Consider the following 27,643-nt stretch of genomic DNA (forward strand, 5'->3'; position numbering starts at 1 on the left):
TATCTCCTAAATTTAGATAGTCTTATCTAGAGTCTTAGTGGACCCAGAATCCTCCATTCTGCAGTCAGAGCCCTATCCCTATACCCATAGCTCTTGATCTCTACTCCCAGAGTCTCTATCACAGCTCCCAAAAGCCTATGTTCAGAAACCTCACTGCCCTCCCCCACCCAAGCCAAGGGGTCTAAAACAATTTTTGGAGGGTTTCATGACCAAGAAATTTCAAATTACAAAACAAAGCCCTGCTTCTATGTCCCTCAGGGAGCAAGGGGTGGAGTGTTCTGGAATCTCTGGGCACCTCACTTCTTCCCCGGGCAGGGGTTTGGCGGGGAACGCCCACTTCCTCGAAGCACAGGAATCTCCAATGGTGGTCACTAGTGGGTGTGGGCAAAATACCCAGGAGAAGTCAGTCTTCTAGGTCCCTAACCTTGACTGCCGCTGGTTTGGACTGATGGGAACCTCACTTCTGGTGAAACCAAGATACCTCCTTGGGGTCCTTGATTGGATCCGCTCTGTACTGAGCCGCTGAAATTCTCCCAGCTTTCCATCACCCTTTTGCCACATGGGAAACTTTTTATCATATGGAAGAGCTAGTGAGGAGAGCGTTATACCAAGAGGGGCTCCACTTGTCCAAATCTGGACGAGAAGGAATCCCAAGGGCCAGCCCTGACCCTTTACCCTGCAGCTCACTCCATCTCACATACATCCCAAATTTAGCCTGGAGGTGCAAAAACTCCAACCTTGTACAGCTGTTCCTTGCTCCAAAACTACATTTCCCAGCAGGCCTGGAGGAGAGCCCCGCCCGCAGGCAGGTAAGCAACACCCCAGCGTGGGCGGGCCTCCAGTCAGGGGTGGAGCCGGGAGGCATCGGGCTAGTGGCTGGCCTGAGATGCCCAGAGTTTAGCAAACAGCAGTCGGAGGAAGGCGGAGGCAAAGGGGAGGAACCTCAAGTCCGCGTGACAATGTGGGAGGTGCCAGGGGCGGGTCTGAACGCCCAGGCGCCGGGCGAGAGCAAAAGACCTGGGCATGGCCGGACAGCCAGGGGGCGGGGCCTAAGCTGTCCCCTTACTGGCCGCGCTCAGCGCCGCGCCGCTGCAGCTCAACTCCAGCTAGAGTGAAAATCTGCGGGAGCCTACCTTCGCCGCCACTTCTGGGGTCACTGCCGTGGGTGAGCCCAGGAGGAGAACCTTGTGGGGGGAGGGTGTTCTGAGGGAGCATAGATGCTAAACTTTCGCTGCAACCGCTGAGTGGGTGGGGAGAGCCTGGACACCTGAGTGGCCGTGGTTTCCATTGGGAGACAGGCCTCTTGACCTCAGTCTGTCCCTTTGGATTTTGTAGCTGTTGGGCGGGGCGCTGGGGGTGGGTGTGGAGTATTCCAGGCTGTAAGCGCAGTCACTCGATTCCCCCGGATCCCGCCGCTGAGCAGGAAAATGGGCTGGATCGAGTTGCCTTTGACATTTCCACACATTCCCCTGGGAACTGTGCTCGGCAAAGCACACAGCTTAGAATGGCCTACCCTCAATTGGGCCTGTCCGGGTCCCCGCCTTCATACCCGACTAGGGGCTGGCAGCAGAGGATGAGGTTGAGTGTCAAGTGGGGAGAAGTTTGGCTAGGGCAGACCCCACTGGCCTGCATTATTAGCTTGTGGCTGGTCTGACGGCGGAGACGGCAGATTACAGGAGTCTGTAGCGCCACCGTTAACACCGGAACCACTGTTCTTCCCACACAGCCAGGGTACGAGATGCTGTTAAAATTGTCCCTTTCCCACCCTCAAGAATCCTTTCTGGAACAAGCAACAGCGCCAGCCCTTGAGGAAACAGGCTCTACCATGCCCACACCCACTTAATGGAAGCCTGTCCCGGTCTCTTGACCATAAAACTCCTTTCCTCTGCTTCATTCACACAGCCGGTCAGACTGTTATCTCCCACCTCCTAAAACTTAGGCTATTGGAGGGCTAAGTTGACTTTTTGGATTCAGACAACCTGGCTACTTGGTGACCTCAAACAATTTCCTTTTTCTGATCGGGCCACTCTTTTCTCATCTGTACAGTAGACACTGTAGCTATGCCTCCTTTTCAGCATTATTTTTAAGGGGGATGTTGTGGCATTTGGGAGACCAGCCTGGGGCCTGCATGGAGTGAGTGCTCAGGCCTGTGGGCTACTGTCCTTTATCAAAGAACCCTGGAATCCTAGAAAGTTAAGATTCTCAGAAATTAAGTGTTGGGAAAGGCTTCTGAGGTCCCCTTGGCTTCACCGTGCTACCAGGGGTCATGAGATGGCCTAATATGAAAGTTTTGAGAATAGGGGATGGGTGGTCCTATTCAGATATGGACCTTTTCTCCTTATCCCCTTAGTACCCAGAATGGGGCTTTGGTTGTCTTGAATGAATGAATACAAGTGTATCGCAACTCTGGCATGTGGCACAGAACACCTTCTTTGGGTTCTGTTTAGCTTGAGGGCATCAGTTAATAAAGCTACTGCCTGCATTCCCCATGAGAACTTTTCTAAACTGTACCTACAGGAAGAAGAGTCCATATTAGGGTGGAACATTTGAAAGCTAAGCTATGTGGGCTGAGAGGAAGGAAATAAGAGGCTGTTCCAGACCAGCCAGAACTGACCAGCTTAGGGAATGGGGGGCAGAGAGCTTAGAGAATGAGACCCTGAGGTAACAACTTGGGGAGTGGGCAGTGTGGAGAGCTGTATATTGACATCTGGGATCAAAATTCTGACCTGCACCCTGCATTCTTAAACAGTCTCTTCATGGGAAAGGCGGGGGAGGTGAAGGTCCTGGACAGTTCTGGCATCTACCAGGAAATCGTGGGGGACTTAGAAACAGACACTGTATCTGGGAGAAGACTAATTACTGTTTGCTGGTCTCCCTCTCTCCTTCTCTGTAGCTGGTGCAGCTGCCTGGTTGGCGGTATGTATATCTGTGTTTGCACCTGGCTAGGGCTATTTCTTTGTTGGACTCTGCCCTGAGGGCTAAATCAGGAAGGATCAGTGGCCTTGAGCAGCAGATTGCAACACATACTTTCCCCAAATCTATGTTTCCCTGCAGGCATATTCGGATGTTGAGCATACAGCATGTGGGGGTGTGTGTGTGTGTGTGTGTGTATGTGGGGGGTGGGTGGTCTGATCCCTGGAGAGCTGATAGGTTGGGGAGAGATGTTGGCCCAAGGTGGATGCTTGAAATCTCCTAAAGCAGGTGGCCTGAAGGATTTAGGTTGGTGAAGAAATGAGCTTGAGTGGTTATAGGCCTGGCTAGAAATGGAATCAGAAAAGCAGATGAGACCACATCATGCCTTGAGCCTCAACTGCAAAGCTTACACTTCTGAACTTCTTCATGGGGGTCATGAGAAGCTCTCTAAGTTAGGAAGAGATGTGGTCTGATAACTTCTTTAGAAGGATCACTATGGTTGCTATAAGCAGAAGACATTGGGGGAAGGAAGGTGGGCACAGGGGGGTCTCTAGGGGAAGTGTTGAATTAATATAAGGGAGAAAAGACAGTGTCCAAAACTACGGCAAGGGCAGCAGGACAGTGGGTGATTGGCAGAGACAAAACCAGGTGGTAGCTGGCCCACAGATGTGGTTTTGGGAACAGAGAAGGAAGGTGGGTAGGGAGATGGACTTGATGAACAATGGCTGAAAACAGGATGGAATTTGAGGACAAAGACAGGGAGTGAGTAGCCACCATGGCGCCTGAGCCAGGCTCCTGACCCCAGTCCTAATATCTGAACCCAGCCCTGCCTCCTTCCAAACCAAGCCCTAGGGCTGATCTAATTTCCAGATGTAATCTGGTTTCTGTTTAAATTCCATGCCTTCCCTGCTCCTCCTTCCTCTCCCCTCCCCTTCTGGGGTCAAGGAAAGTCATCCTGCTACCCTGTTAAAGGTCTCAAGGAGCTGCCTGAATCATACCCCACCCCCACCATGGCCACACCTCTGGGACACCAGGTCCTCTCCAGGTCCTTTGCCTTCTCTTCAGCTTGAACTGTCCCCATGTCTGATCCCAGGAAGTCTAACATTCTGCAATCTGAACAGCTCCCTGACCTTGTCTGGGATTGTATCTTCCCCACAAAAGTGGGGAGCATGCCATCTGCCCCTTCCCATTCAGAGTCCTAATTTTGGCAAGTATCGGGGCCCTTGAGAAAGGGTAAGACACAGATTGTCCCAGTAATTCTCATCTTTGCCATTTCTCAAGCCCTTAATTCCCAAAATACACCTCCCCAAAGTACACACCTATTCTTTCTTGCTGTAGCAAATGGAAATACTATGGAATGAGAAGGTCAGTTCCACCTCTCTCTTCGCCTTCCAGACTTTGGCAGACGAAATTCAGATGGACTTTGTCAGGTGGCCCCACTACTCGTTCTTTGCATAACTGAGGGGTGATGCCCCAAAATCCTCCAGAGAAGAGCAAGGCCTATCCCCGCCGACGCCCTGGGCACGACACAGGCCCTGAGAGACCCGAAGCTGTCTCAGCCACAGCCATGTACACCTTCCTGCCTGACAACTTCTCGCCTGTCAAGCCCAAACCATCAAAAGAACTGAAGCCGCTGCTGGGCTCAGGGGTGCTGGGACTGCTGCTGGTGTTGGCCGCAGTGGTGGCCTGGTGTTACTACAGCGCCTCTCTACGCAAGGCGGAACGTCTGCGTGCGGAACTGCTGGACCTCAACCTTGGCGGCTTCTCTATCCGCAACCAGAAAGGCGAGCAGGTCTTCCGCCTGGCCTTCCGCTCAGGTGCGCTGGACCTTGACTCCTGCAGCCGCGATGGTGCCCTGCTGGGCTGCTCTCGAACCGCGGATGGGCGTCCACTACACTTCTTCATCCAGACTGTGCGACCCAAAGACACAGTCATGTGCTACCGCGTGCGTTGGGAGGAGGCAGCGCCGGGGCGTGCAGTGGAGCATGCCATGTTCCTGGGAGACGAGAGGGCACATTGGTATGGCGGTGCTGAGATGAGGACCCAGCATTGGCCCATCAGGCTGGAAGGCCAGCAGGAGCCGCAGCCCTTTGTCACCAGCGACGTCTACTCCTCCGACTCAGCTTTTGGGGGCATCCTGGAGCGCTACTGGCTGTCATCACGCGCAGCTGCCATCAAGGTCAATGACTCAGTGCCCTTCCACCTGGGTTGGAACAGCACAGAGCGCTCACTGAGGCTGCAGGCACGTTATAATGACACACCCTACAAGCCACCAGCTGGTCTCCCCGCCGCCCCGGAGCTCAGCTACCGTGTGTGCGTTGGCTCAGATGTCACCTCCATCCACAAGTACATGGTACGGCGCTATTTCAACAAGCCATCAAGGGTGCCAGCACCTGAGACCTTCCGGGACCCCATCTGGTCCACGTGGGTGCTGTACGGGCGTGCAGTGGACCAGGACAAGGTGCAGCATTTTGCCCAGCAGATCCGCCAGCACCGCTTCAACAGCAGCCACCTGGAAATCGACGACATGTACACACCTGCTTATGGTGACTTCGACTTTGACGAGGTCAAGTTCCCCAATGCTAGTGACATGTTCCGCAACTTGCGCGACGCTGGATTTAAAGTCACGCTCTGGGTGCACCCATTCGTCAACTACAATTCATCATCCTTTGGGGAGGGTGTGGAGCGAGAGCTGTTCGTGCGTGAACCCACGGGCCGGCTGCCCGCACTGGTGCGCTGGTGGAATGGCATCGGCGCCGTACTGGACTTCACGCGGCCTGAAGCCCGCGACTGGTTCCAGGGGCATCTGCGGCGGCTGCGCTCACGCTACGAGGTGGCCTCCTTCAAGTTCGACGCGGGTGAGGTCAGCTATTTGCCACGGGACTTTAGCACCTACAGGTCGCTGCCAGACCCCAACATATGGAGCCGGCGCTACACTGAGATGGCGCTTCCCTTCTTCTCACTGGCTGAGGTCCGCGTGGGCTACCAGTCGCAGAATATCTCATGCTTCTTCCGCCTGGTGGACCGTGACTCGGTGTGGGGCTACGATCTGGGACTGCGCTCACTCATCCCCGCCGTGCTCACTGTCAGCATGCTTGGCTACCCGTTCATCCTGCCGGATATGGTGGGTGGCAATGTGGTGCCTGAGCGCACAGCGGGTGGTGGCAATGTGCCGGAGCGCGAGCTCTACGTGCGCTGGCTGGAGGTGGCTGCTTTCATGCCTGCTATGCAGTTCTCAGTCCCACCCTGGCAATATGACGCTGAAGTGGTGGCCATCGCGCACAAGTTCGCCGCACTTAGGGCCTCGCTTGTGGCACCGCTGTTGCTTGAGCTGGCGGGTGAGGTCACCGACACTGGGGACCCAATTGTGCGCCCGCTTTGGTGGATTGCGCCAGGCGATGAGACAGCGCACCGCATCGACTCGCAGTTCCTTATCGGAGACACACTGCTGGTGGCACCAGTATTGGAGCCTGGCAAGCAGGAACGTGATGTCTACCTGCCGGCAGGCAAGTGGCGCAGTTATAAGGGTGAGCTTTTTGACAAAACGCCAGTGCTGCTCACCGATTATCCTGTCGACCTGGACGAGGTAGCCTACTTCATTTGGGCATCCTGACCCAGCCCAGGACCAGGGAACCCCACAGTTCTAACCCAAGTCTTTTATGAAGGCCTTTTACCCTCCATCACAACCACACCTGTATCCCCAGGAAGTCCCTACCTCTGTACTACCCACTATGTGGGTGCTGACATAAATGTGCTCCACCCAGCTCCTGTAGGGCCAGAGGAGGGGGCAGTGAAGCAACCTCCCACTCCTATGCACAATCCTAACAGCCCCCTTCCCTACACACTCATTCCATCTGCAGAAACCTTTCCCCTGTGGTGAGGGTGAGTGAGCTCAGAGGAAAAAGAGTCAGTTCCTGTTACGCATGGTTCGGTTTTAAAAGCACAAACAAACAAACAAATACACCTCACTCTTTATCCTGGACTGAATGGCCATCTCGTCCTTCTGAAGTGGGCACTTGATCCTCTTTAAGGTCCCAATATAGCCCCCGGCCACACTTTGAAGAAGGTGGAGTTGAAAGCCAGACCCTGAGTTCCCAGCATTGGCCTGAACTATGACTGACCTGCTCCCACTTGAGCTGGCAAGACGGGACAGGGGTACTTGGCCAACTGACAAGGAAACAGAAGGTCCCCTCCCAGAAGTCAGGGGACTTGGTTCAGCATAGTACCATCATCATTGTCCCTCAGTTGTGAAGAAGCTCCTAATGCTAAACTAACCCATCTGTGTACACATAAGCACTCAGCCCCCTGAGCCAGGGCCGCCACCTGATGGGCAAAGACTTGCAAAAACATGCAGGTTAGACTTGGTGCCTTGATGCCTGAACTGTGTGTGTGTATGCGTGTGCGTATGTGTGTGTCACACAAGAACGTGTGTGTGTGTGTATGTGTGTGAGAGAGAGAGAGAGAGAGAGCGAGAGTCAGAGAGACAGAGAGGGAGGCATCATGTGTCCCTGGAAGTGCAAAGTGAACACAATACCCCTCAGACTAGATAAGCCTGGAGGGAAAAGGCAGGGAGCAAATTTGAGGCTTTGATTGTTGACTTGTCCCTGGGGTTTTGGTAGGAAATAAATAGTCCTTCAAGATTCCCCAGCTGCCTCAGTCCCTGCACACGTGGCAGGGTTGTGGCCTGAAAGGAAGAGAGATTCTTATTCTGGTGGTGGTGTGCTTTAGCACACAAACTACCCGTGTACATCTCCACATGCAAATACACATACAGGGTAAGGTCTTTCATCTCAGCTATGTTCCCCTTCTATGAACAATCTCAGCCAGGGCAAGTTTTTTTTCTGACTTTGCAGTTGAATCTGGAGAAGTGTCTTGCCAGAGCAAAGAGGTCAGAAACATAGCAGGGCTCAGCCTTCTACAGCTTGGACAGCAGAACCAGTTCCTCAGCCCCTAGAGAATGCATCCCTTTGCCCACCCCTCTACCCCCTCTATTTTCTCAGTGTAATGAATGTCTAATGAAAGTTTAAAGGTACTCACAGGTGCCCATTTCCAGTGCTGATTCTACCAGTCATCAATAAGCTTTGTGACCTTGAGCGAGCTGTTTAACTTCCCTGAGCCTCAGTTTCCTCTTATACAAAATGATGATAATAATGCCTACCTCCCAGGCTGTTGTGGGAATTATAAGTATGGATGTATGTAAAGTGCCTGGCACAAGTAGGTGCTTAATAAAAGGTTGCTATCATAATACATACTATTTCTTGTTTTCTTGCTTAAAAACAAGGATTTTTCTAGGCTTCAGCTGCCAGTCTCACTGGCTTCCTATGGGCCTGCATGTGACATCCTCTTTCCCAACCTCTGCATATAGCACCCACTGAAGTCTAAGTTTGTAATCAAATGGATGCTGTGATCCAGGAGAAAGGCAAGAGAAGAGATATCTGAAGGTGGGATGTTGGGAGACAAGATTCCAGGGTGCCCAGGAGATTGGAAGTAAGTGGAATTAGCTTCCCTCTCCATTTTGTCAAGAACGTATATCAAATTATATTCAACGATAGCCTCCCTGGGCCCTGGTGCCCAGCCATGTGCTAAGGAGCGACTATAGACTCAGACTGGGTCCTGGAAAGTTCTCAAACTGTCTGGAGCATGACTATGGCTTGAATGGCCCTCCAGCTTTCTATGCAACCCGAAGCCAGTTTACCCAACCGCCCAAGCCTTGGTTTCTTCATCTTTAAAATGGAATGTCTAGGATTCATTAAGATGTGTCTGTAAAGCACTTATGCAAAAATTGGCAAAGAGTAAATGCTCAGTGAATGGTAGCTCCTATCAACTCTTATTAAAAAAACAAAAACAAAAACAAAGAAAAGTGCTACCTAGAACCTGTCCTGTCCAACCTGGTAGCCACTAGCCACATGTAGATTCTCAAATTTAATTTTAAAATTAATTGAAAGTAAACAGTCTACGGCCATACCTCCCTGAATGCGCCCGATCTCGTCTGAAAGTAAACAAAATTAAAAACCCAGTTCTTTGAACATACTAGCCATATGTCCAGTGTTCGAAAGCCATGTGTGACTAGTGGCTCACATATTGGACAGTTAGATTATAGAACATTTCCATAGTTGCAGAAAGTTCTAAGAGAAAGTCCAGAACCAGTGTGTGCTGAGATGACATAGGGAGGGATAAAGTAATCTGGAAGGGAGGAGGAAGAGTACCCTTTAGAAGGGCACTGAGGGCAGGCAGCAGCACAGCCTAATGGGGGAGGGGCACACTATGCCCTCAGAACATTCCCTGTGTATGGGGGCAGGGCCAAAGGGAAGAGTGTCCTTGTCTGGCCAAATTCTAGTAAACTGGCCTTTGGTTTGTGATCTGCTTTCTAGTCTGGCCTCTGCCATCAGCCTGGTTATTCACAAAACCACAGATGACCAAACTGTGCAATGAGAGGAAGCACTGAGAGAGGAGGGCATTGGCCTGAAGTCATACAGGAGATTAGTAACCAGCATTGACTGGAACCTGGTGTTCTCGTATTCTAGTGCCTAGAATATCCCATCTAGCATTCACCCACCTACCAACAGCATGGCTCTGCCCTGGCCTGTATTCCCCCAAGGATGGGGAACCAGCTGAAATGTGTGTCTCTGAAGCTACCACACAGTAAACCTGATTCTAGACCAAAAAGTATTTTCCCATCCTTCACTGACACCAAAAAAAAGAGAGGTTCAAGTAGTTGAGGTGGGGATAGGAGCTGGAATGGCGGGAACTGTGAGAAAGAGCCGAGTCTTGGAAACAAGAGGAGGGGAGGGAACTAGGCTGGAAGCTACCTCTACCTCTAGTTCCCAGGATGCCCCCTCTAGCCTTGTCCAATCCCCCATCCCTGCCAACATGTCTTGTGCATTCCAAATTTATCTCTTTCTCTCTGAACATCTGGATTGGGGTGGGGGCTGCCTCTCCACCATGGAGATTTCAGGAGCTTTGTAATGGCCAGAATTCCTCATTGGGCCTGGGCTAGTTCGGAGGAATGTTAATATGAAAGAATGGGAACCTCCTTCTCCAGAGGTAATGGGGAGGGACTGAATGGCCACTGCAGGAAATCTAGGACTGGGGCCTAATGTCCTCATTTTGTGACCCTGTGCACCCTGAGCATCTGCCTCAGCTTCCCGTCCAGTTCCACATGAATCAGCTGAACCCTGGCCAAGCCCTTTCTCTAAGGCCAAGCTGTGAATTTTCTGGAAGGGTCTTTGCCCCTGTTTCCCTAGATTTGGGTAAAGTATCCCTCAGCTCGGCTGGCTCCAGAGCAAGTGTTCTCCTGTTGGCTCCCCCCACTGAGCTATTTGGTCGCTTCTCCCCATCTCAGGCCCAAGGCTGGTGTTGACCCCTCCATCTCCTGCTTTAGGTCACTACTCCATGTCAGACCTTATCGATTCTAGTCTGGAACTGTTTCTGCTTTTTGATGTTTTCATCCAATCCACATAGCATCCAAAGAAATCTGTTTTTTTATTGTTGTTCAGTTACAGTTCTTCCATTCCTCACCCCATTACTCTCCCTTGCCCTGCCCACCCCCCACCTCCCACATTTAATCCTCCCCCCTATTGTCCTTATCCATGGGTCCTTTATACTTGTTCTTTGACTTGACCCTTCCCCTTCTTTCTCCTATACCCCCCTCCCCTCTCCCCTCTGTTGACTGTCAGCAAGGAAATCTTTTTGAAATTTAATTATTTCATTTAGGAAAAAAAATCAAACTGGCGTTCAAGGCCTCTAAGATCTGAATCCTCCTCCCACGTCTGTTTCTGTTTTGTGTGCACATATACATTTTGAAAAACATTAGAAGAAATACTACCTTCTGGTCTGGGAATAGCTGCACAGCCCATCGCGGCAAGGGGCAGCCTGCCTAGACCCAAGCTTGAAGAAAACCACAGTGGCAACTGGGTGATTTCCTTGACATTGTCTGACTCCATGGGACTTCTGCTGACACCCTCCCCTCTCTGGCACAGCCCAGCCCCCAAGGAACAACCTGGTTTTTATCTTAAGGCTAGTCATTTACTTCATTATGCCCAAGAATCTTTCCAGAAGCTTGAGCAGAGGGGAGAATTTTTTTTTTTCCCAATGTACTTCACTATTTTAATAGAATATAGGGGAAAACAGGCTGACTTCCTCTGTTTTTTAAATTGAGCTATGATTGACATAGCACTGTATTAATTTCAGGTATAAAACATAATGATTCAATATTTGTGTATGTTACATTACCACAATAAGTCCAATTAACATTTGTCACCATTCATAGTTACAAAAAAACATTTTTTCTTGTAATGAGAACATTCAAGCTACTTTCAGATATGCAACACAGTACTAACTATAGCCTCTATGCTGTACATTACATCCCTATGTCTTATTTTATAACTGGAAGTTTGGACCTTTTAACCCCCTTTACCCATTAAGGGAGGGGAGAATTATTGGCATTTTGTGGCAAGCCCTGAGTTTGGCTGGGGGGTGAAGTTGGGGGAGAAATGAAAAGGAAGAGGAGGAGGCCCTGTCTCTGGGAGTTCCCAGTCTGAAGAACAGGAAGAGGTTGTGCCTCTGTATTTTGTATCTTTGTGCTGTTTTTATCTCACTAGCCACCTTTCCCCTCCTCAGAGAGCCCAGCTGGGAACTTCCTACTACACAATCCTGAGCAGGAGGAGTGGGAGGGGAAGGGAAGCGAAGGTGGGGCAGGTTGGGAGAAGGGGAGAACAGGTCTCTCTGGGCACCTAGGGCATAGTGTCAAGGTGGCAACAACCTTGCTGGTGTGGCCCGCCTCTGCAAAAGGCAGGTTGGGCCACAGGCTAGATCCATAGAGGAATCAGCATCTACTTCCCAAACACAGAGAACGCAGCTGGGGTCCCATACCCATACAAGCATTTCAACTGAAATGCTACCATTAAAACTACCATTATATTAGTGGCGGGGGAGGGGAGGTTATGAGGTGATTGAGAAAAAAAGAAAAAGGACTCATGGACATGGACAACAGGGTAGTGACTCTAGGGGTGGGGGGTATAAGGGGAATAAATGGTAATGGAAAAAATATAGTAAAGATTATATATATTTTTTTAAAAAAAACAACTACCATTAGGCCCTGGCTAGGTAGCTCAGTTGGTTAGGGTGTCATCCCGTTACTTCAGGGTTGTGGGTTTGCTCTCTGGTCAGGGCACATAAAAGAAGCAACAAATGACTGCATAAATAAGTGGAACAACAAATTGATATCTCTTTCATTATTCCCTTCCTCTCTCTAAAATCAATCAATCAATCAGTAAAATTCCTTATAATTAAAAACTACCATTACAACTTTATTCATTTGAGTCTTCAATTCAGGAAAGAAGCCTGCTATTGGGGGGTAAGGTATTACTTTTGGGAATCAAGAGGGCATTTGGTTTTCCAGAGCCTCTGTTAAATTTCCCTAAGAGGGGGCAACTTAAGACCACCCTGGTGGGGCTTTTTCATCCTGGGGTGGTGGAGGTGGCAGTGAAAAGAACAGGTAGAATTCCAGGAGGAGACTCTTTGGGTGAGGGTGGAGGAATGGGATGGTATTAATAGCACGGGTGGTTATTAGGGAAAGCTTCCAGAAGAAGATGCTCTGGAGCTTGGAAGGCCTCAAATGAAGGAAAAATTGTGGCCTCAGCCCCACAGTTCTTGACCAAGCCCAGAGGGCTAGAAACAAAGTAGTGATGATGACAATGCCTACTCCACTGCCACATCCCAATTTTGGTCTCCCTCTCTCCCACCCTTACCCACCCCCTATAGCATGCCCCAGTCCCACCCTGCTGTCAATTCTTCCTGTAAATCAAGCAACTAAGTATAATTTATGATCGACGCCCTCTCCAAAGTACCTGTTTTAATGGAAAACTCTGTGAAGCCCAGAGGAATGACCCCTATACAAGATATTCTGCATACAAGAAAACTGTACAAGATATCCTGAAGCAGTCTTTCCTCTGGCACCCAATCTCAAAGAGTCCCACATATAGGCAACAGCCAAAGCCATCTGCCTCCTTAAGCCTCAGGTTTCCCAACTATAAAAACGAGCAGCAAAATAGGGTCATTTTCCAGGGCCCTTCCAACTCTGACATAAGAGGTCGTAGCATTTTGAGATTCCACAGCCTCCCATGCTGAGAGCATAGGGCTGGCCAGCCCTTGTTAGGAGGCAGCTTGTCTGTGGTTTGGCACCACTGCCCAGCAGGCATTCATTAAATCAATGGGATGTGGTCCCTGCTGGCCTAGAAAGAGAACATTAAGCTCCAAAAACTTCCTGCAGCAGGCCTCCTTCTGAGTGCTGCTCAGAGGGGTGAGGAACAAAAACCATTCAGGCCCCTGGCAGTGCTCCAAGATCCTGTTCACTAGTACTTTTGCCCTGTCTGCACGGAGAACCAGTGACTGAAAACATCTGGAAGCCTGCTTAAGATCTGGACCACTTCTCTCTCCTTCCTCTAGGGGTGGCAGTTCTTGACCCTGGTAATCTGGGTTGACCTTTACCAATGACCCTTCCCAACCAATATTCTGCACTTCATTGGGCAACAATCCTCTAATAAAATCCACATGAATCCAGCTGCTAACAGCTCCTGGAAGGACTATAGGATCTAACACCTGCCCTGAATTCCTTGAGCCCTAGTAGCAAGGGAAGAGAGGGCTGAGACCCAACTCTTGCGCCTCTGAGTCTTACAGTTGAGTTGTAGAGAAAGGGAGTAGGTGGGGAGAGAGAAAAACCAATGATGAAGGATTGCTAAAGGTGGAGAAGGCAGCTGCAGGCAAGGAGCGCACACGTGTGGTGACAGGGCTGTCGGGTGGCACAGCAGAGCCTCTCGGGACTTGGTGTGCCTCTTGCCAGTAACCTCAATCATGCTGACAAGGCCCATGCTGACTCCGGGAGGCAGGACTGAGCCAAGAGGTTGGAGTACATGTGTCACTAGCCTGGTGGCCCAAGGTGGCCTATACCTCTTCTCCCTCCTGTGATCTGGGTTGTCCCAAAGTTCTTCGGGGCTTTAATTATCTTAGAAAAAATTTACTGAGCACTTACCAACATGTTCCTACTGCTGGGAGATACACATGAGCAAGCAGACCAGACCCCATTCCTGTGCTCCAGTTCCACTCACTTGCATATTCTGACTACAGGTAGAAAAGGCTCAGTGGGGCTGGGGTGAGAATGCTTGGAGTTACAGAGGCAGGAGAGCTCCCTGGCAGTGTTGGGTCCCATTTATTCTGACTCCCTCCCTTAGCTTCTTTGGGGTAGAGAGCTTGGACACAAGATTCCCTCTGGCTAAGGTCAGAGTTCTGATTGATTCACTTCAGTGTTCTCCCACCAAGAGCGAGAGTCCAAGAAATAAATATAACAGGTTAAAAGGACAGATAAGCTGCTTGACGTTTATTAAGTACAAGGATGTACTTCTTTTTTTTTTTTATTTTTAAACTCCTACTTTGCCTGCCTTTCCACCCAAGTAAGATTACTGCTTGCTTTGCTCTGAGAGTCCTCAGCTGCTTTTACTAACTTATGTGCTCTTTTCCATGATGAGCCAAAGACCAGCACAATCTTCCTCAGAGCTGAAGGTGGGTTCATCTCAGAAAGCCCTCAGGGATCCTGAGGAGAATGACTCTGTTTCAGTTAGCTTGGGCCACTGTGGAACAGAGAAACTGGTGTCCTTCTTGGAGCGCTGCCTTCATTTCCTTGAATTCAGCCAACTGGCAGGCCTCGTCCAGCCCCAGCCAGCGGTAAGCTTGGTGCTCATGGGAGAGGCGGATCTCCACATCGCAGTCCTTCACCTCTGCCAGCCAGTAGATGACTGTTTTGGGCTTCTTCCTGGCCACATAATTGAGCTCCTTTCTGAACCCCTCAATGATGGTTAGCTGGCTTGCTTTGAGACCTGCTTCCTCTTGAGTCTCTCGCAGGGCTGTTTCCAATTCATTTTCTCCTGCTTCCACATGGCCTGGTTAGGAGAAAAGAGAAAGAGAGTAGGAAATAATCTTCAGAAAAGCTGAATTTTCCAGGTTAAATGATTTAAAAGTGGGATCTTTGGTGACTTTTATGGCTGTTGCTAGGCTAAAGGGAGCCTACAGATTGGCACCCTAACTCTTAGGAGTGGGGTACAGGACAGTTAGGGTCTGGCTCTGCAGTGTCTGGGAAACCCCTCCTCCCCACCCCATCCTCTCTCCAGAGAGTAAAACAGACCATGTGTTTGGCAAGTCTGGTCTAGAATACTGCTCCTTTGATGGTGAGAGAGATGGTCTCCCTTAGATCTGTGCTTTCTTAGTCTTTGGAGCTCTCCCCATCCCATAATCTCAGGGAGAACTTTCTCTTGGAGACCCTAAAGTGGCTTGCCCAAGAGGCAGTCCCTTTTTGGCAAATGGGAGCTGGCTGAAGAGGGAGCACTTTGCCTACAATCCACAGTGAGGAGTTAACACTGTCTGCATTTGGTCTCTAAAGTCCCAAGGCCAATAGACAAGCTCAAAACCATGCACTGCGGCACCAGCAGCTGTTTCCAAGTAGCTATCAAGGCTTTTCCAAATTGTTTTCATCTTTATAACTGAGCAAGACCAGATTCTAGTTTCATAGGGAAAGTCCTGATGGGAACTTAGACTAAGGACAAGCTGAGAAACAGTTCTAAGAAAATTTGTTGGCAAGACCCAAACCCAAGCAGACAGCTGCCAAGAAACTGTTGTAGGAGAACTTGAAGCTCTGCAGACTGGGAACAGCCCTCAGCTCTGCCTCTAGGCCCTCCCTGCAAATTCTCAGTTTGCCCAGAGGAGCCAAGAAGAATGGGGAGGGGTCTGGCAGCCTCTGTCAACACATGGCTCCAGCAAGTTGCTGGGGGCCTCCTGGTTCAGGAGCTCATGCGGAGCAGGAATTCTTAGCTATTCCCTTCTTGGTTTGGACATCGGGCTAAATGCTAGCCATCTTCCTTCCTAGGGGTCCTCACAGTACTGCTCTAAGTCAGCTGCTTCTGCACAGCTCTGACAGAAAGCCACCAGCAGTTTGTACTTAAAACACCGTTCTAGTTCAAGACTTCTGGAGAATTTTCTCTGTATGGCATCTCATATCGAGCCATGTACACAAGGAGAGGTAGGTAATTGCATCCAGGGATGAAGGTGAGGGGGATCCTGATTGGTGACAGAAATGACTCTGATCCAGAATGTCTTACCTTCCCTCAGAAGTGTGTGGGAGTCTCTAAGCACATCTTCCCAATATCAGCTATTCAGCATTCTGCCCATCAGTGTTAACAGTGTAACTTCTCCCTCCAGGTCCGAGCAGGAAAAAATTGGGAGAGGCCCTTTGAAATCTTTCAGTGTAACTTAGGTGATCAGGAGACAAGTGTGACTATTCCTATTCATAGTATTTGTGACACTTTTGTCCCTTTTTTTAACCTTGTTTTTCCCTAGTGAAACTCAAATGTGAAAGTTTTATTTCCTGTTCCCATTTCCTTGTTTTCCTCTAGCCCTGGATCCTTGCTCACCTACACCTCCCACCCTACTCCCTGACCCTGCTCTCTCCCATCTGGGAGTTGTTCACTCTGAGCTCCTCACCTGTAGCCCGGTAATGACTTGACCCCAAGGACGTTGATGCCCAGCCTAGTGCCTTTCCTCCTTCCCAGCCATTCATCACAGAGGCTGGTGCTGTGGTGAATGATACACACACAAAAAACCCCCAGGTGCTGCTTCTGTCCTAGGATTCAGTCAGAGTTCTATTTCCAGCTCTGCTCTGGCCTAGCACAAAGACCTTGTATGTAGCAAGCATCAGGGGTTTCTACCCTAAGCTTACCCTCTCCTGCTGCACAGTCGCTGGGAAGCATGACTTGTAGGGGCCCTGGCAGGGTGGATTTCTGAGTAATATCTGGTACTTCCCCAAGAGCCAGTCCCTCTGGCTCCTCATACCTTTAGGAGGGGTCCAGTGATGAATGCCATCTGATGCCTGCAGCAGTAGAAACTCAATTGCAGTGTTGTCCACCTTGGGTACAGGGCATCTTCGGAAGATGATCAAGCCACATGCTTTCAGGGCCATGGTCTGTTTGAGGACTAAAGAAGATGGGAAACACTGGTAAGTTACACAAAGCATGAAGATCCACTCTGGTGGCTGGCGGGGGGTGGGAGGGTGGCCCTCTGCTGCTAGGGATCAGCACAAGACCAGCTAACAGTGACCTCCTCACCTACAGAAAAAGGCAGCATGCCAACAGCCATTGGGGGAAAAGCAGGAATCAGGGACAGGCCTTTGTAACTGCAAGACCCTGGCCCCACCCTGTTAGTGTGGCTCTATCTCAGCTCCTCCAGGTCTCCCTGCCAAAACACACGGCTGATGTGTGTGTTAGGCCTTTATCTAAGTCTCTGGAGCAAAGAGATCTCAACAATGTGGTATCTAATGGCTCAGAGACAGTCACTTAGGAAAGGTAGCTTGGTGTACACTTTTTTGTTATTGATTTTTTGAGGCTTTTATCCATGTTTTGGAATTTTCAACTCATGTGGTTCAAAATTCAAAGTTCAAAAGGGCACACATAGTAGTAAGTCTCCTTCCCACTCCATCAGAGGCAAACTAGCATAGTGGTCAAGAGTGAACCTGGAGTCTGGGTCCAATTTCTGGCTCTGTTACTTATTCACTGTGTAATTACCTCATAAGCCTCGGTTTCCTCATCTATAAGACAGGATAATAATAGTTCTACCTCAAAGGGTTGCTGTGAGGATTACATGACTTAACTTTCATAAAGTGCTTTAGAAAAGTGCTTGGTATGTAAGTAAATTTCAATATGCATAAAAGAAATGTCTAGAAAGATACACATCATTAATAGTATTTTCTGGACGATGAGATTATACGGAGACTTTCATCTTCTGTTCCACTTATTTCTGTATTGTTTGGAGACTTACAGAGAACATTTACTAATTTTATAATCAGCCATATAATAAAGACTAAACTTTTTTAGTCTTTTCCATTTCATGTAGTCTTTCTTCCACTTCACAAAAATATATCAACAACAACAACAAAAGAGGAAGAAAGAAGAGTAGACAAATCTGCAGAAGTGAAAAAAAATTTATCATTTGAAGGGGGACATGTAATCAAGGTAACAAAAATATGGAAAATGTTTCATGTAAGGTCTTACTAAAAGAAATATTTGTGTCATTTGTTCATTCAATAAATATTTATTGAGAAACTACTATGTACAAAGCACTGTTCTAGGCCTTTGCCCTAATGCAGTTTATAGTCTAGTGTAAGAGGCAGGCTTTAATCAAGTAATAAAGTAAATTAAAAAATAATTGCCAATAAGGTATGTGCTACAAAGGAAAAATGTATGATGGGCAACTTGACTTTGTCTAAGGGATCAAGGAAGGGTTCTTGGAAGAAGGGAGGTTTCAGCAGAGAACAAATGAGTAAAAGGTAAGTTGGCAAAGGGACAGAGAAGAGAGGCATGCTCCAGGTGGAAGGAACAGCATGGGATGGCAGAACTGAAAGAAAGCAAAGTGTCTCAAATGCAGCGAAGCCTGGGAGAGTGGTCCATGTAGGAAAAGGCCTGCATCAGCAGGGCCTCATCTGCAAGATTCCAGGGCCAAAGAAAGAGCTGGTATTCACACAGCAGAACTAATTGTAGAGAGGGTGGCTGGGGAAGGAGCTGATAGCCTCTACGGACCCCGATGGTGCTAAATCAAGATGAGCTTGCATCACCCTGACCCATATGGATCAGTTGGTTGGACGTTTTCCCCTAAAGGGAAAGGTCACTGATTCTATTCCTGGTCAGGGCACATGCCTGGGTTGTGGGTTTGGTCCGTGGTTGCAGTTGGGCCTGTATAAAAGGCAACCGAATGATGTTTCTCTCTCACATCAATGTTTCTCTCCCTCTCTTTCTCTTCCCTCCCCTTCTCTCTAAAAAAATAAATAAATAAAATATTTTTTTTTTTAAAAAAAAGCTTGCATCTATTAAGGTAACTTGTTCCAGGGCAATTCTCAGGATTGCTGACAGATGATAACGTTACTCTGAGGAATAACGGTTCCTAACCAGAAAACCAAACACATCCAACACTGTGACCTTTCCAAACTTTTCTAAACCTGTAATGAGAATTTTTAAGGATTAGAAATAATCTCAAAAGGGGTTTCTGAAATGGCCTATGCTATCATGTATTGTTGGAGAGTGTAAATTAGCATATCCCTATAAGAGGGCAATTTGGCTATGAATATCAAAACATACTATATTCTCTTTCCCTGGCCAGGTTGCTCAGTTGGTTGGAGCATCATCTTGATATGCAAGGTTGTGGATTTGATCTCCCATAAGGGCACATATAAGAATCAACCAATGAATGCTTCTCTCCTCTCCCTTTCTCTCTCTCTCCCTCAAATCAATAAATTAAAAAAAAAAAAAATTCAAAATAGCCCTGGCCAGAGTAGCTCAGTTTGTAGAGCTTTGTCCTCACACGCCAAGGTTGTGGGTTTGATTCCCGGTCAGGACACAAAAAATAATCAACCAATGAATGTATAAATAAGTGGAACAACAAAAATCAATCTGTCTCTCTCTCCCCCGTCTTCTCTCTCTCCAAAATCAATAAAAAAATTTACAAAATCATAGCATATGCCTTAGATTCAGTAATTCCATTTCTAGGTACTCTGATCTACACAAACACAGGGTCTGGCAGAAGTAAGGCCTGCTTGAGTGTGGTTGGTAGGGTAATAATATGAGTGTGATAATTTATAGTTTTAATGTGAACATTTCACCTAAAATGTCATACGGTGTGCTTCAGTGTGATACTGTTTTGTTACAGAATTACATACTTATGATTTTGTAATAAAAAAGAGGTGTTATTTGTGCTGGACTCTGTATGTATTAAGATGCACACACACGGACGTTCATTACAGCTGTTTGTGATATCAAAAAAAAAAAGGCAAAACAAATATCCATTGATATGGGAATAATTAAAGTACAGTGTGTCTATATGATAGGAAAATTATGAGCATGCTCTATCTTTTCCAGAGCACACCCATGCCTTTCCTTCTTTCGTCCCCTCGAGGCTTGTATCACTTTCTACCTCTTTCTCCTAAATTCCAAGGGCCTGCTACTACCTCTGTAACTTTCTAAATAAACTGTCCCTTACAGTTTGAAAGAAAAGGAAAATTATGGAGCCATAAAAAAATGAGGTAGAGCCAAATATGCTGCTTGTAAAAAGATTTTCAGACACACTAAGAAAAAAATGTGTGGTTTAGAATAGTACGTATAATGTGATAGTGAGTTTAAAAATTCGTATTTAAACTGGTAGCAGGCTTTATTAAACACTGTGTTTTGTTTCCCTGGTCTCCCTATTTATGCTGAGAACTTTCCCCATTCTGGAAGCCAGAAATGAAGGTTTCATATTACTGATTCCAGGTATAGTCAGAACCAGGTGTCTGACCCTATTTCCCCGTCCCTTGTAGGCCCCATCAAGAGCTCAGAAAGTATTAGCAAGTTGTAAGCATAGGGCACCTTACCCCTGCCTCAGGTGGATCCCACAGAATAAATGTTAGAACCCCTAGATTAGCTTTGGAATCCAAGACTACACGGCACAGTGCCCTTGCCTAGGACAGGAAGTTCCAGAGCATTCTTCCACACCACTGCCATCACCAGCATAGTATGGGGGAAACAAAAATGGGGGAGCCAAGAAAGAAAGCCTGAGCCAAGAAAGCCTGAGGTGGCCATAAGGAGCCAAAGTGGAGAGGAGAGCGGGTCAACATTTTCCTATGGGGAGGGGACCTTAGTGGAATGAAGGGTATACCCTAGCAAAAATGTATCTTCAGTTGATATCATTATTGCAGGAGTAACAACATCTAAGAACCAGACTGACAGTTCATCTCAATGAGACCAGAAGACCTAGGATCAAGAGGTAGGATTAAAGGTTCTCTCTCTACCTATGTTCTTGACCCATGGACAGGACAAATCTAGAAAGGCAGAGCTATTTGTCTTTTCAATGCTTGGCTTGAGCTAGCGGTTTCCTAGAATTGCTCCTTCCTTCTCCATACACATAACCTCCTGCTCATCCTTTCAGAAGTTCAGATGTCATCCCTTCTGTTCTGAAGACTTCTGGCTTCTAATCACCCCATCTTCCAGGCCTTTCACCTGGCTTGAAAAAATTTTTATTATAGGGTTTGATGGGAGAAGCCAAATACTATGAGCAACAGAAAATCAAGGCTTTAGTATAGGAATTAGACCTTGTGCAATTTTGAAAGTTGAGGGAGAAATCCATGCAACTCTGTTGCCTCTGCATCTGGGGCTGGGCCTGAGGTCTCTAGAGATCAGCAAGGCCAGCAGTTGGGAAGGAAACCTGTCCATGGAGGAGAGCAGGGAAAACTGGAACCTGTGAGAACAAATCAGGACCCACAAGGACAACTGGAACTCATGAGGACCAACTGAAACTTGTAATTTCCTTTCATTGTCTGCAAGCTCATTGACGTAGGTGACTTGTAGAAGCTGGAGCTCTTGGCCACAGAATTGAATGTACACCTGGCCCAGGACTCAAAGTCACTGAAGGGGAAGATTCAGTGGAGTTGGGGAGCTACAGGCCACGGTGCTGTCATACATCAACAATGTGAGCCAGCAGATCAGTATCAAAAGGTATGCACTGCCACCATGTCTCGTATCCCGCTCTGTCGTTCCCAGTGTAATGGCAGCTACTTCACTTCAGCTTTCCAAATCTTGAATACAGGAAGGGAATCCTGGGAAACCTTAGCTAAGTGGACACAGTACAAAACCACCACAAGCATGCATACCTACTATGGTAAATCTCTGTAGCTCTGGCAGGGAAGAACCAAACCATGAGCTCTGTCTCCTTGGGATTCAGCACAGCAGCCCTCAACAGATGTTCATTGACTCAACAAAACTCTCTCCCCACCCCTCACTCGAACAAATGCTCAGGGTATGTTCTGGGAATTTGGGAAATAGCCCAGTGTTTTTCTAAAGAGTGTCGTTTACATAAAAGTCAATGGAGCTATTGTTGGAGGTTTTCTGTTTTTTTGGGAGCACACAGAGCTGAAACTGTCCTGGGATTTGAAAGTATCTCTCTCTGTCTCTGTCTCTGTCTCTCTGTCTCTCTGTCTCTCTGTCTGTCTGTCTGTCTGTCTCTCTCTCTCTCTCTCTCTCATGCACGCACGCACGCGCGCGACTCCAAATGATTTCAAACCTCAGGAGGTTAAAGAACACAGCATACAACATGCAAATATGCCTGCAGCCAGGATCACGGAGGTGAGAATGCCAGGTTGACAGCAAATAATTCACACTTCAGGAAAGTGGCAAAGTGCCTTAGGTGGTTAAAAAAACCTAAACAACAACAACAAAGACCCTCAATGTCATCAGGTTTCAGAACCTAAGGAAAAGTGCTCTTAGCTTCCTCTATATATACACAACTCCTCCACAGCCTAGAAGGTTCAGGATTTAGGTGCCAAAAAATAATTCACAGATAAATGGTTATACTGATGTGTTGTGTTTAGGTATTTTCATCAAATTAATCAGAGTGCTATTACAAGCATAGCTCAATCTCAAAGCCTTTAAATATATGTTTAGATACAGAAGGAGCTCTCCAAATCCTCCCCCAACTTGTATTTCATAGTTTGAAATCCCTTTAGCAGAAATGTTTCATGCCACCATCTTATCAATTAAGCATCTACACTGTGCCAGCTACACTGCACTGTGCCCGGTTCTTTACATGTATTTTTTTTTTCTCCTTAAATCCTCACCAAAGGATATGTTTATTGATTTTAGAGGAAGAGGAAAGGAGAGAAAAAAACATGATTATGAGAGAGAAATATGGATTGGTTCCCTCCCACACGTCCCCCAACCAGGGATCAAACCACAACATAGGTATGTGCCCTGACTGGAGGTCAAACCCACATTTTCATGTACTAGATGATGCTCCAATGAACTTAGCCACCAGCCAGGACTACATGTATCTTTTTTAATGCTCCAGAAAACTCTTCCTGATAAACATTATTATTTTCATTTTATGATGAGGGAACTGAGATTCAAAAAGTTTAAAATAATTGCCCAAAGGCATAATTGATCTGTGAACAGTGGGATTTGAATCTAAGTAAGCCTAGCTCCAATGCTTATATTCTTTTCCCTTATACAGTCCTTACCATGAAAGAGCAGGGCTTGGGGCACAAATGGACCCGAGAGAGGACACGTAAATGATTTATAAAATTACTTCCAGCCCCAAATTTCCCAGTCTTTGATCAATACCGATAGGGAGAATTTTAAAGATGTCTGGCTAGAATCCTTTCCACAGGTTTTAGTTGGAGGGGTGTGTAGATGAAGGGCCTGGTGGCCAGACAACCTTGAAGGAGTAAAGTATAACCTGAGTCTCCTAAACTTTGCCTCTCTGATAAGGGTTTCTATGCCTCCTCTGTTTTTTCCTGGGAAGTAGGAACCTAAAACCACACCCTGTGGGTTCCCAAGTACTGAGTGTTGGAAACACCCTTGGTGCTAGCCTTGGACAAGCACACAAGTACCTAACTTAAGGCGCTGGTGTCCAGAAAACTTGACCAGGCCATCCCTCTGTGAGGAGGACCAACTATGCTGGCCCATAAGCAACTCTGTGATCACTCAGCTTTCCCTTACTTCCCACCACATAATGGCCTTTTCTCTAATTCTCTAATTTCCTCCTTCCCTTTCAAAGGAGTGGACAGAAATGAGCCATCCGTCCACGAATAAAGCTCTCTCTTGTAACGACAGCAAAAAAAGAGAAAAAGAAAGCAAGAAAGAACAAAGCCCCCACCTGCCATGACTAAATTGAGACAAAGAAAATGTTCCTTCAACTGCACCTTCTCCTGGACATCTGCCACTTTCTTTTCTCAGAGAGACCAAGCTGCTGAGTCATCTTGCTATCTTTGCTATTTGGCTGAGGGAGGAAACAGATTTCACCTGCAATGAAATGAAATTGGCATCTAGGATGAGGCCAAAGTCAGACAAGGTTGGGATAAAAATCATACCTAGTTGAAGGGAATCTGTTAAGTGGCTTATTAGTGCCATCTGCTGTACAATTCTGGAAAGCAAGCATGGGGAATTCTAATCTTAGAACCTGAAAGAATTCATTTCATCATCTTACATCTGTTGAGTGTGTCCCATGCCACGTGCAGTGCGACAGGATCAAAGAGTTGATACAAAGCCGTGTACTACAAAGCCCTGCTTTCTAGAGGTTCACAGCTAGTGAAAGTGGAAAATACTTAGACGAGTTACCAGTGTATTTTGTGCATCACAGGGGTATGTGTAAGATGGAAAGATAGCAAAGAAAAAGAAGTGATTATCTTTAGGTCAAAGGGATATGGCAAATGGATTTTGATGGGTGGTTAGAAGTTGACCAGAAAAATAAAGGTGGAGGTAAGGAGCACTCTAAGCAAAAGGACAAGTGTGGGCAAAGCCCCTCAAGCACAAAATGATATTCCACTGCTAAACAGCTTAGTTTTTATTCTGCAGGAAATGAGGAGCCTTTGACAGCATTGAGGGCTACATGGTCAGAATGACATTTTACAAAAACATTTCTGGAAGAAAGGAAGGTAGAAATGAATTAGAAGGGAAGGCTGAGGCAAGGAGACCATCAATTACAAGCCTGTTGCTAACAGTCCAGATGACAAATGATAGAGTTAAATTAAGGCAGAGGCAGTGAGAAAGAAGGGATGAATTTGAGGGTTACCTCAAAGAGAAAATCAACACTATTTGATGTTTCCTTGCGGGGGAGGGAGAGAGAAAGGTGTTGAGTTTGGGTAATTAGGTAGAAAAGTACCTAGAGTAGGGAGTAGAAAGGAAGCTAATGATTTCTGTTTGGGACAAGTTGAACTAAAGTGTTATAGACTAACCACAGGGTAAATTGACATATGGGTCTAGAGTTCAGTGATCCTCTGATCCTACCTCGTCATTTCCCAAGGTGGAAATTTTCATTACAGAAAAATTCTCTCTCATAGTAGGTACCTCTGCAGCCCGTCCCACTCCATCTGGGTAAGTCTGCCTGTGCATCTGGTATTCCAAGCATTTTCAACCTCTTACAGTCAGAAACAGCATGGCTGGCTTTGCAGTGAGAAAGATCTAGCTCCTTAATTTAACAGTTGTGTTACTTTGAGGAAAATACTTAACTTCTCTAAGCCTCATTTTCCTCATTTGTAAGCGAGGATGCCTACTTTTCATAGTTGTTGTAGAGTTTTATATAATGGATTTTGATGGGTGGTTGGAAGTTGACCAGAAAAATACATAAGGTCTGACATATCAGAAGTACTGAATATATGTGTCACTCTTTTCCCTGAATCATAAAAGGTCATCGGAAAGCTTCTTTATGTTGTTTTAATGGCACATTCTTAGCTTTTACTGATAGTTGAATCAAGAAATGGCTTTTCATATTTTCTGCAAAACTGCTGGCAAATACACCATTCATCACACCATGTATATTCCTTATGTAAAAGGTCTCACCAGCCCTGGTTGGTGTGGCTCAGTGGACTGAGCACCAGTCTGCAACCCAAAGGGTCCCCAGTTCAACTCCCAGTCAGAGCACATGCCTGGGTTGCTGGCCATGTCTCCAATGAGGGCACCTGAGAGGCAACCACATACTGATGTTTCTCTCCCTCTTTTTCCTTCCCTTCCCCTCTCTCTAAAAATAAACAAAATCTTTAAAAAAAAAAAAAAGTCTCACAAGATAAATTTCTTCTAATATAGGCACTAGAAAGAAATTTCACTTTCAAGTGGATTGTTTCCTTAATTATGTTATTTCTTTACCTGACAAGTTTTGAGCTAAATTGGGTACTCAATTACAGTAAGTCTACTGGCCCATTGGCTAGTATATTTGTTTTTATTATTAAGTTAATAGCTACCATTTTTTGAGGAGTTACTACTTGCCAGGCATCGTGCCAAGTGCTTCACCTTCATTATTTCAATTAATCTTCACAACAACCCTCTGAGGTATGAGTGCCATTTTTCAGAAGAGGAAAAAAGGAAACGATGGTCCAGAGATGTGTTTGGGCAGTAAAACAAAATCAGGGCTGCCTGACTCCCAACATCATCGCCCTTAACCTCAACTCTGCATTAGCAGTCTACATTTGGCTATTTGTTTGCATTCAGTTTACTTTACTTGTATATCTTAAATAGAGTAACAAATACATTGGGCCCAAACCAGGCCAGAAGAAATACTAAAGGAAGTGATGTTTTAGGTAACAGTTCCTTTAGTCTTCGTTCTGGCCTGGTGAGACTCTCGTACGGCTTTCTTTCCTTCTGCTATCATTGCCATTCAATAAATGAATGTTTTCCATTCAATAAATGAAGCAATTAGAAAATATAAAAGCTCTTTTGGAAAGTAAGCAGGGATTTAAGTTTGAAAACAAGGTAAAAACTGAGGCCCAGGGAGAGGAAGATAGGATGGGCTCGGGCCGCTAAACCTGGGAACTCTGGGATCCCGGCCACCCATCCCATCACCACTCGCAAGGAGGAAAGCAAGGCTCAACGGTCACTGAACTCTCCCTTCTCTCGGTGCACACAGAAAACTGAGGCCCTGAGGTCCTGCGAGCAGCTGGGGCTTGGTGGAGGGCGCAACAATCTTTGACCCTGCAGCAACGTGAGATTAGTCCACTGAATTGCCTGAGCCTTAGTTGCTTCGCGGAATATTGAACCCAGAGCGCCCACTCTAAGAATACTCACCCACAGCGGTGGGAGGCAGGAGACTCCGGTACGGGGCCGGAAATACGTCGACCAATCCGGAGAGCGCGATTGAGCATTGGGAGACCAATAGTATGAAGCAGAAGGATCCTCCACTCGCCTCGAAGGCGCCTTTTTCTCGCTTAAAACGTCGCGAGATCTTCACTCAACCGTAACGATTGGTTGGAAGACGGAACTTGAGAGTTACGCCCATTGTTTTCTCGGATCTCTGATTGGTCTTCTAGAGGAGAAGGCGGCCAACTTCAAGGAGTTCCCTGGATGCCCATTGGGGGACAACGCAGGACTGCCAGCGCGCGGGCGTCCGCGCGGGCGTTCGAACGGGCACTCTGAGGCGTTACCATGGGGATCCGGCTTGGCCGCCGCCACTAGCCTGTGAGTTCAGGGGACACGTCGGAGGCCAGCCTGGGGTTTCTCTCCTGTCATTTTCTGCCCTTAGATAGGGCTGACCGTGGAGAAATTTGGAAGCCTCCGAGGTGAGAAAGGGCTGGTGAGAACCTGGACGGGGTAGGCCTGCTCCGGAGCCTTGGCCCCTGCCCCGCGGGAGAGGCACGTTGCGCTGGGCGCCCGCCGAGCGGGTGAAGAGGCGGGCGGTTGTCAGTTGGTTTCTGGTTGCCACAGCGCTCAGCTTTCCTATCCTTAGTCCCCACATTTCTGCCTTTTCTTCAGCGATTGCCTTGGACGCCACATCTATGAAGCCTTTTCTGAGTCTCGATGACCTCCTCCCTTTGAACCCATAACCCTATCTGGAACCTCTTTCTCTTAGAGCGCCTGTATTCCTTGGGTGGTTTGTGTCCTAACGCAAACCTCATTCTCCTCCCTTCTCCAATGTAATTTTGTGGTCTTTGAGGCAAAGCAAGCATTTTTCACAATGTTTTACACAGACATACCTCGTAGATATTGCAGATTGGTTCCAGACCACCGTACTAGGAATGTCGCAATAAAGTGAGCAATAACCATTTTGCTGGTGGAGGGTCTTGCTCAACAAAGTGAAGCAATAAAACGAGGTACCCCTGTAGTAAATGTTCAGGAAACGAGTTTAATTTAATTCACCACAGATAGAGAATTCCCCTCTATGCCATGTTCTATTTCCCTCTCCCATA

At 47.3% G+C, this 27,643-nt stretch overlaps 2 protein-coding genes across 3 annotated transcripts; one reads left to right on the forward strand and one right to left on the reverse strand.

Moving 5' to 3' along the window:
- The first annotated feature begins 1,066 nt into the window (after nucleotides 1-1,066).
- On the forward strand, nucleotides 1,067-8,132 carry MYORG (myogenesis regulating glycosidase (putative)). Of its 2 annotated transcripts, none has more exons than XM_054582907.1 (2): nucleotides 1,067-1,165; nucleotides 4,252-8,132. In XM_054582907.1, exon 2 carries the CDS (start codon nucleotides 4,382-4,384, stop codon nucleotides 6,524-6,526), a length of 2,145 nt encoding a protein of 714 aa, XP_054438882.1. In that variant the 5' UTR covers nucleotides 1,067-1,165; nucleotides 4,252-4,381; the 3' UTR covers nucleotides 6,527-8,132. The 2 variants fall into 2 exon arrangements, with proteins under 2 accessions (XP_054438882.1, XP_054438881.1); XM_054582906.1 differs by having other exon boundaries at nucleotides 4,309-8,132.
- A 6,063-nt stretch (nucleotides 8,133-14,195) lies between these two features.
- On the reverse strand, nucleotides 14,196-26,584 carry NUDT2 (nudix hydrolase 2). Its single transcript, XM_054583238.1, has 3 exons — nucleotides 26,526-26,584; nucleotides 16,789-16,929; nucleotides 14,196-14,846 (listed from the first exon to the last, which is right to left on the reverse strand). Exons 2-3 carry the CDS (start codon nucleotides 16,913-16,915, stop codon nucleotides 14,521-14,523), a joined length of 453 nt encoding a protein of 150 aa, XP_054439213.1. The 5' UTR covers nucleotides 16,916-16,929; nucleotides 26,526-26,584; the 3' UTR covers nucleotides 14,196-14,520.
- Nucleotides 26,585-27,643: the final 1,059 nt, after the last annotated feature.

Source organism: Pteronotus mesoamericanus, unplaced genomic scaffold (genome assembly GCF_021234165.1).
Source record: "Pteronotus mesoamericanus isolate MK-2021 breed Mesoamerican mustached bat unplaced genomic scaffold, CSHL_Meso_final contig_73, whole genome shotgun sequence".
NCBI classification, from domain to species: domain Eukaryota; kingdom Metazoa; phylum Chordata; class Mammalia; order Chiroptera; family Mormoopidae; genus Pteronotus; species Pteronotus mesoamericanus.

What these genes read in the sequence shown, in the direction of transcription:
- MYORG (XM_054582907.1), top strand. Translation starts at nt 4,382, where the DNA reads ATGCCCCAAAATCCTCCAGAGAAGAGCAAGGCCTATCCCCGCCGACGC.
- NUDT2 (XM_054583238.1), bottom strand. Translation starts at nt 16,915, where the DNA reads ATGGCCCTGAAAGCATGTGGCTTGATCATCTTCCGAAGATGCCCTGTA. An exon ending in TCACTGGACCCCTCCTAAAG is followed by an intron (nt 14,847 to 16,788) that starts GTATGAGGAGCC and finishes TCTCCTAACCAG; the next exon opens with GCCATGTGGAAGCAGGAGAA.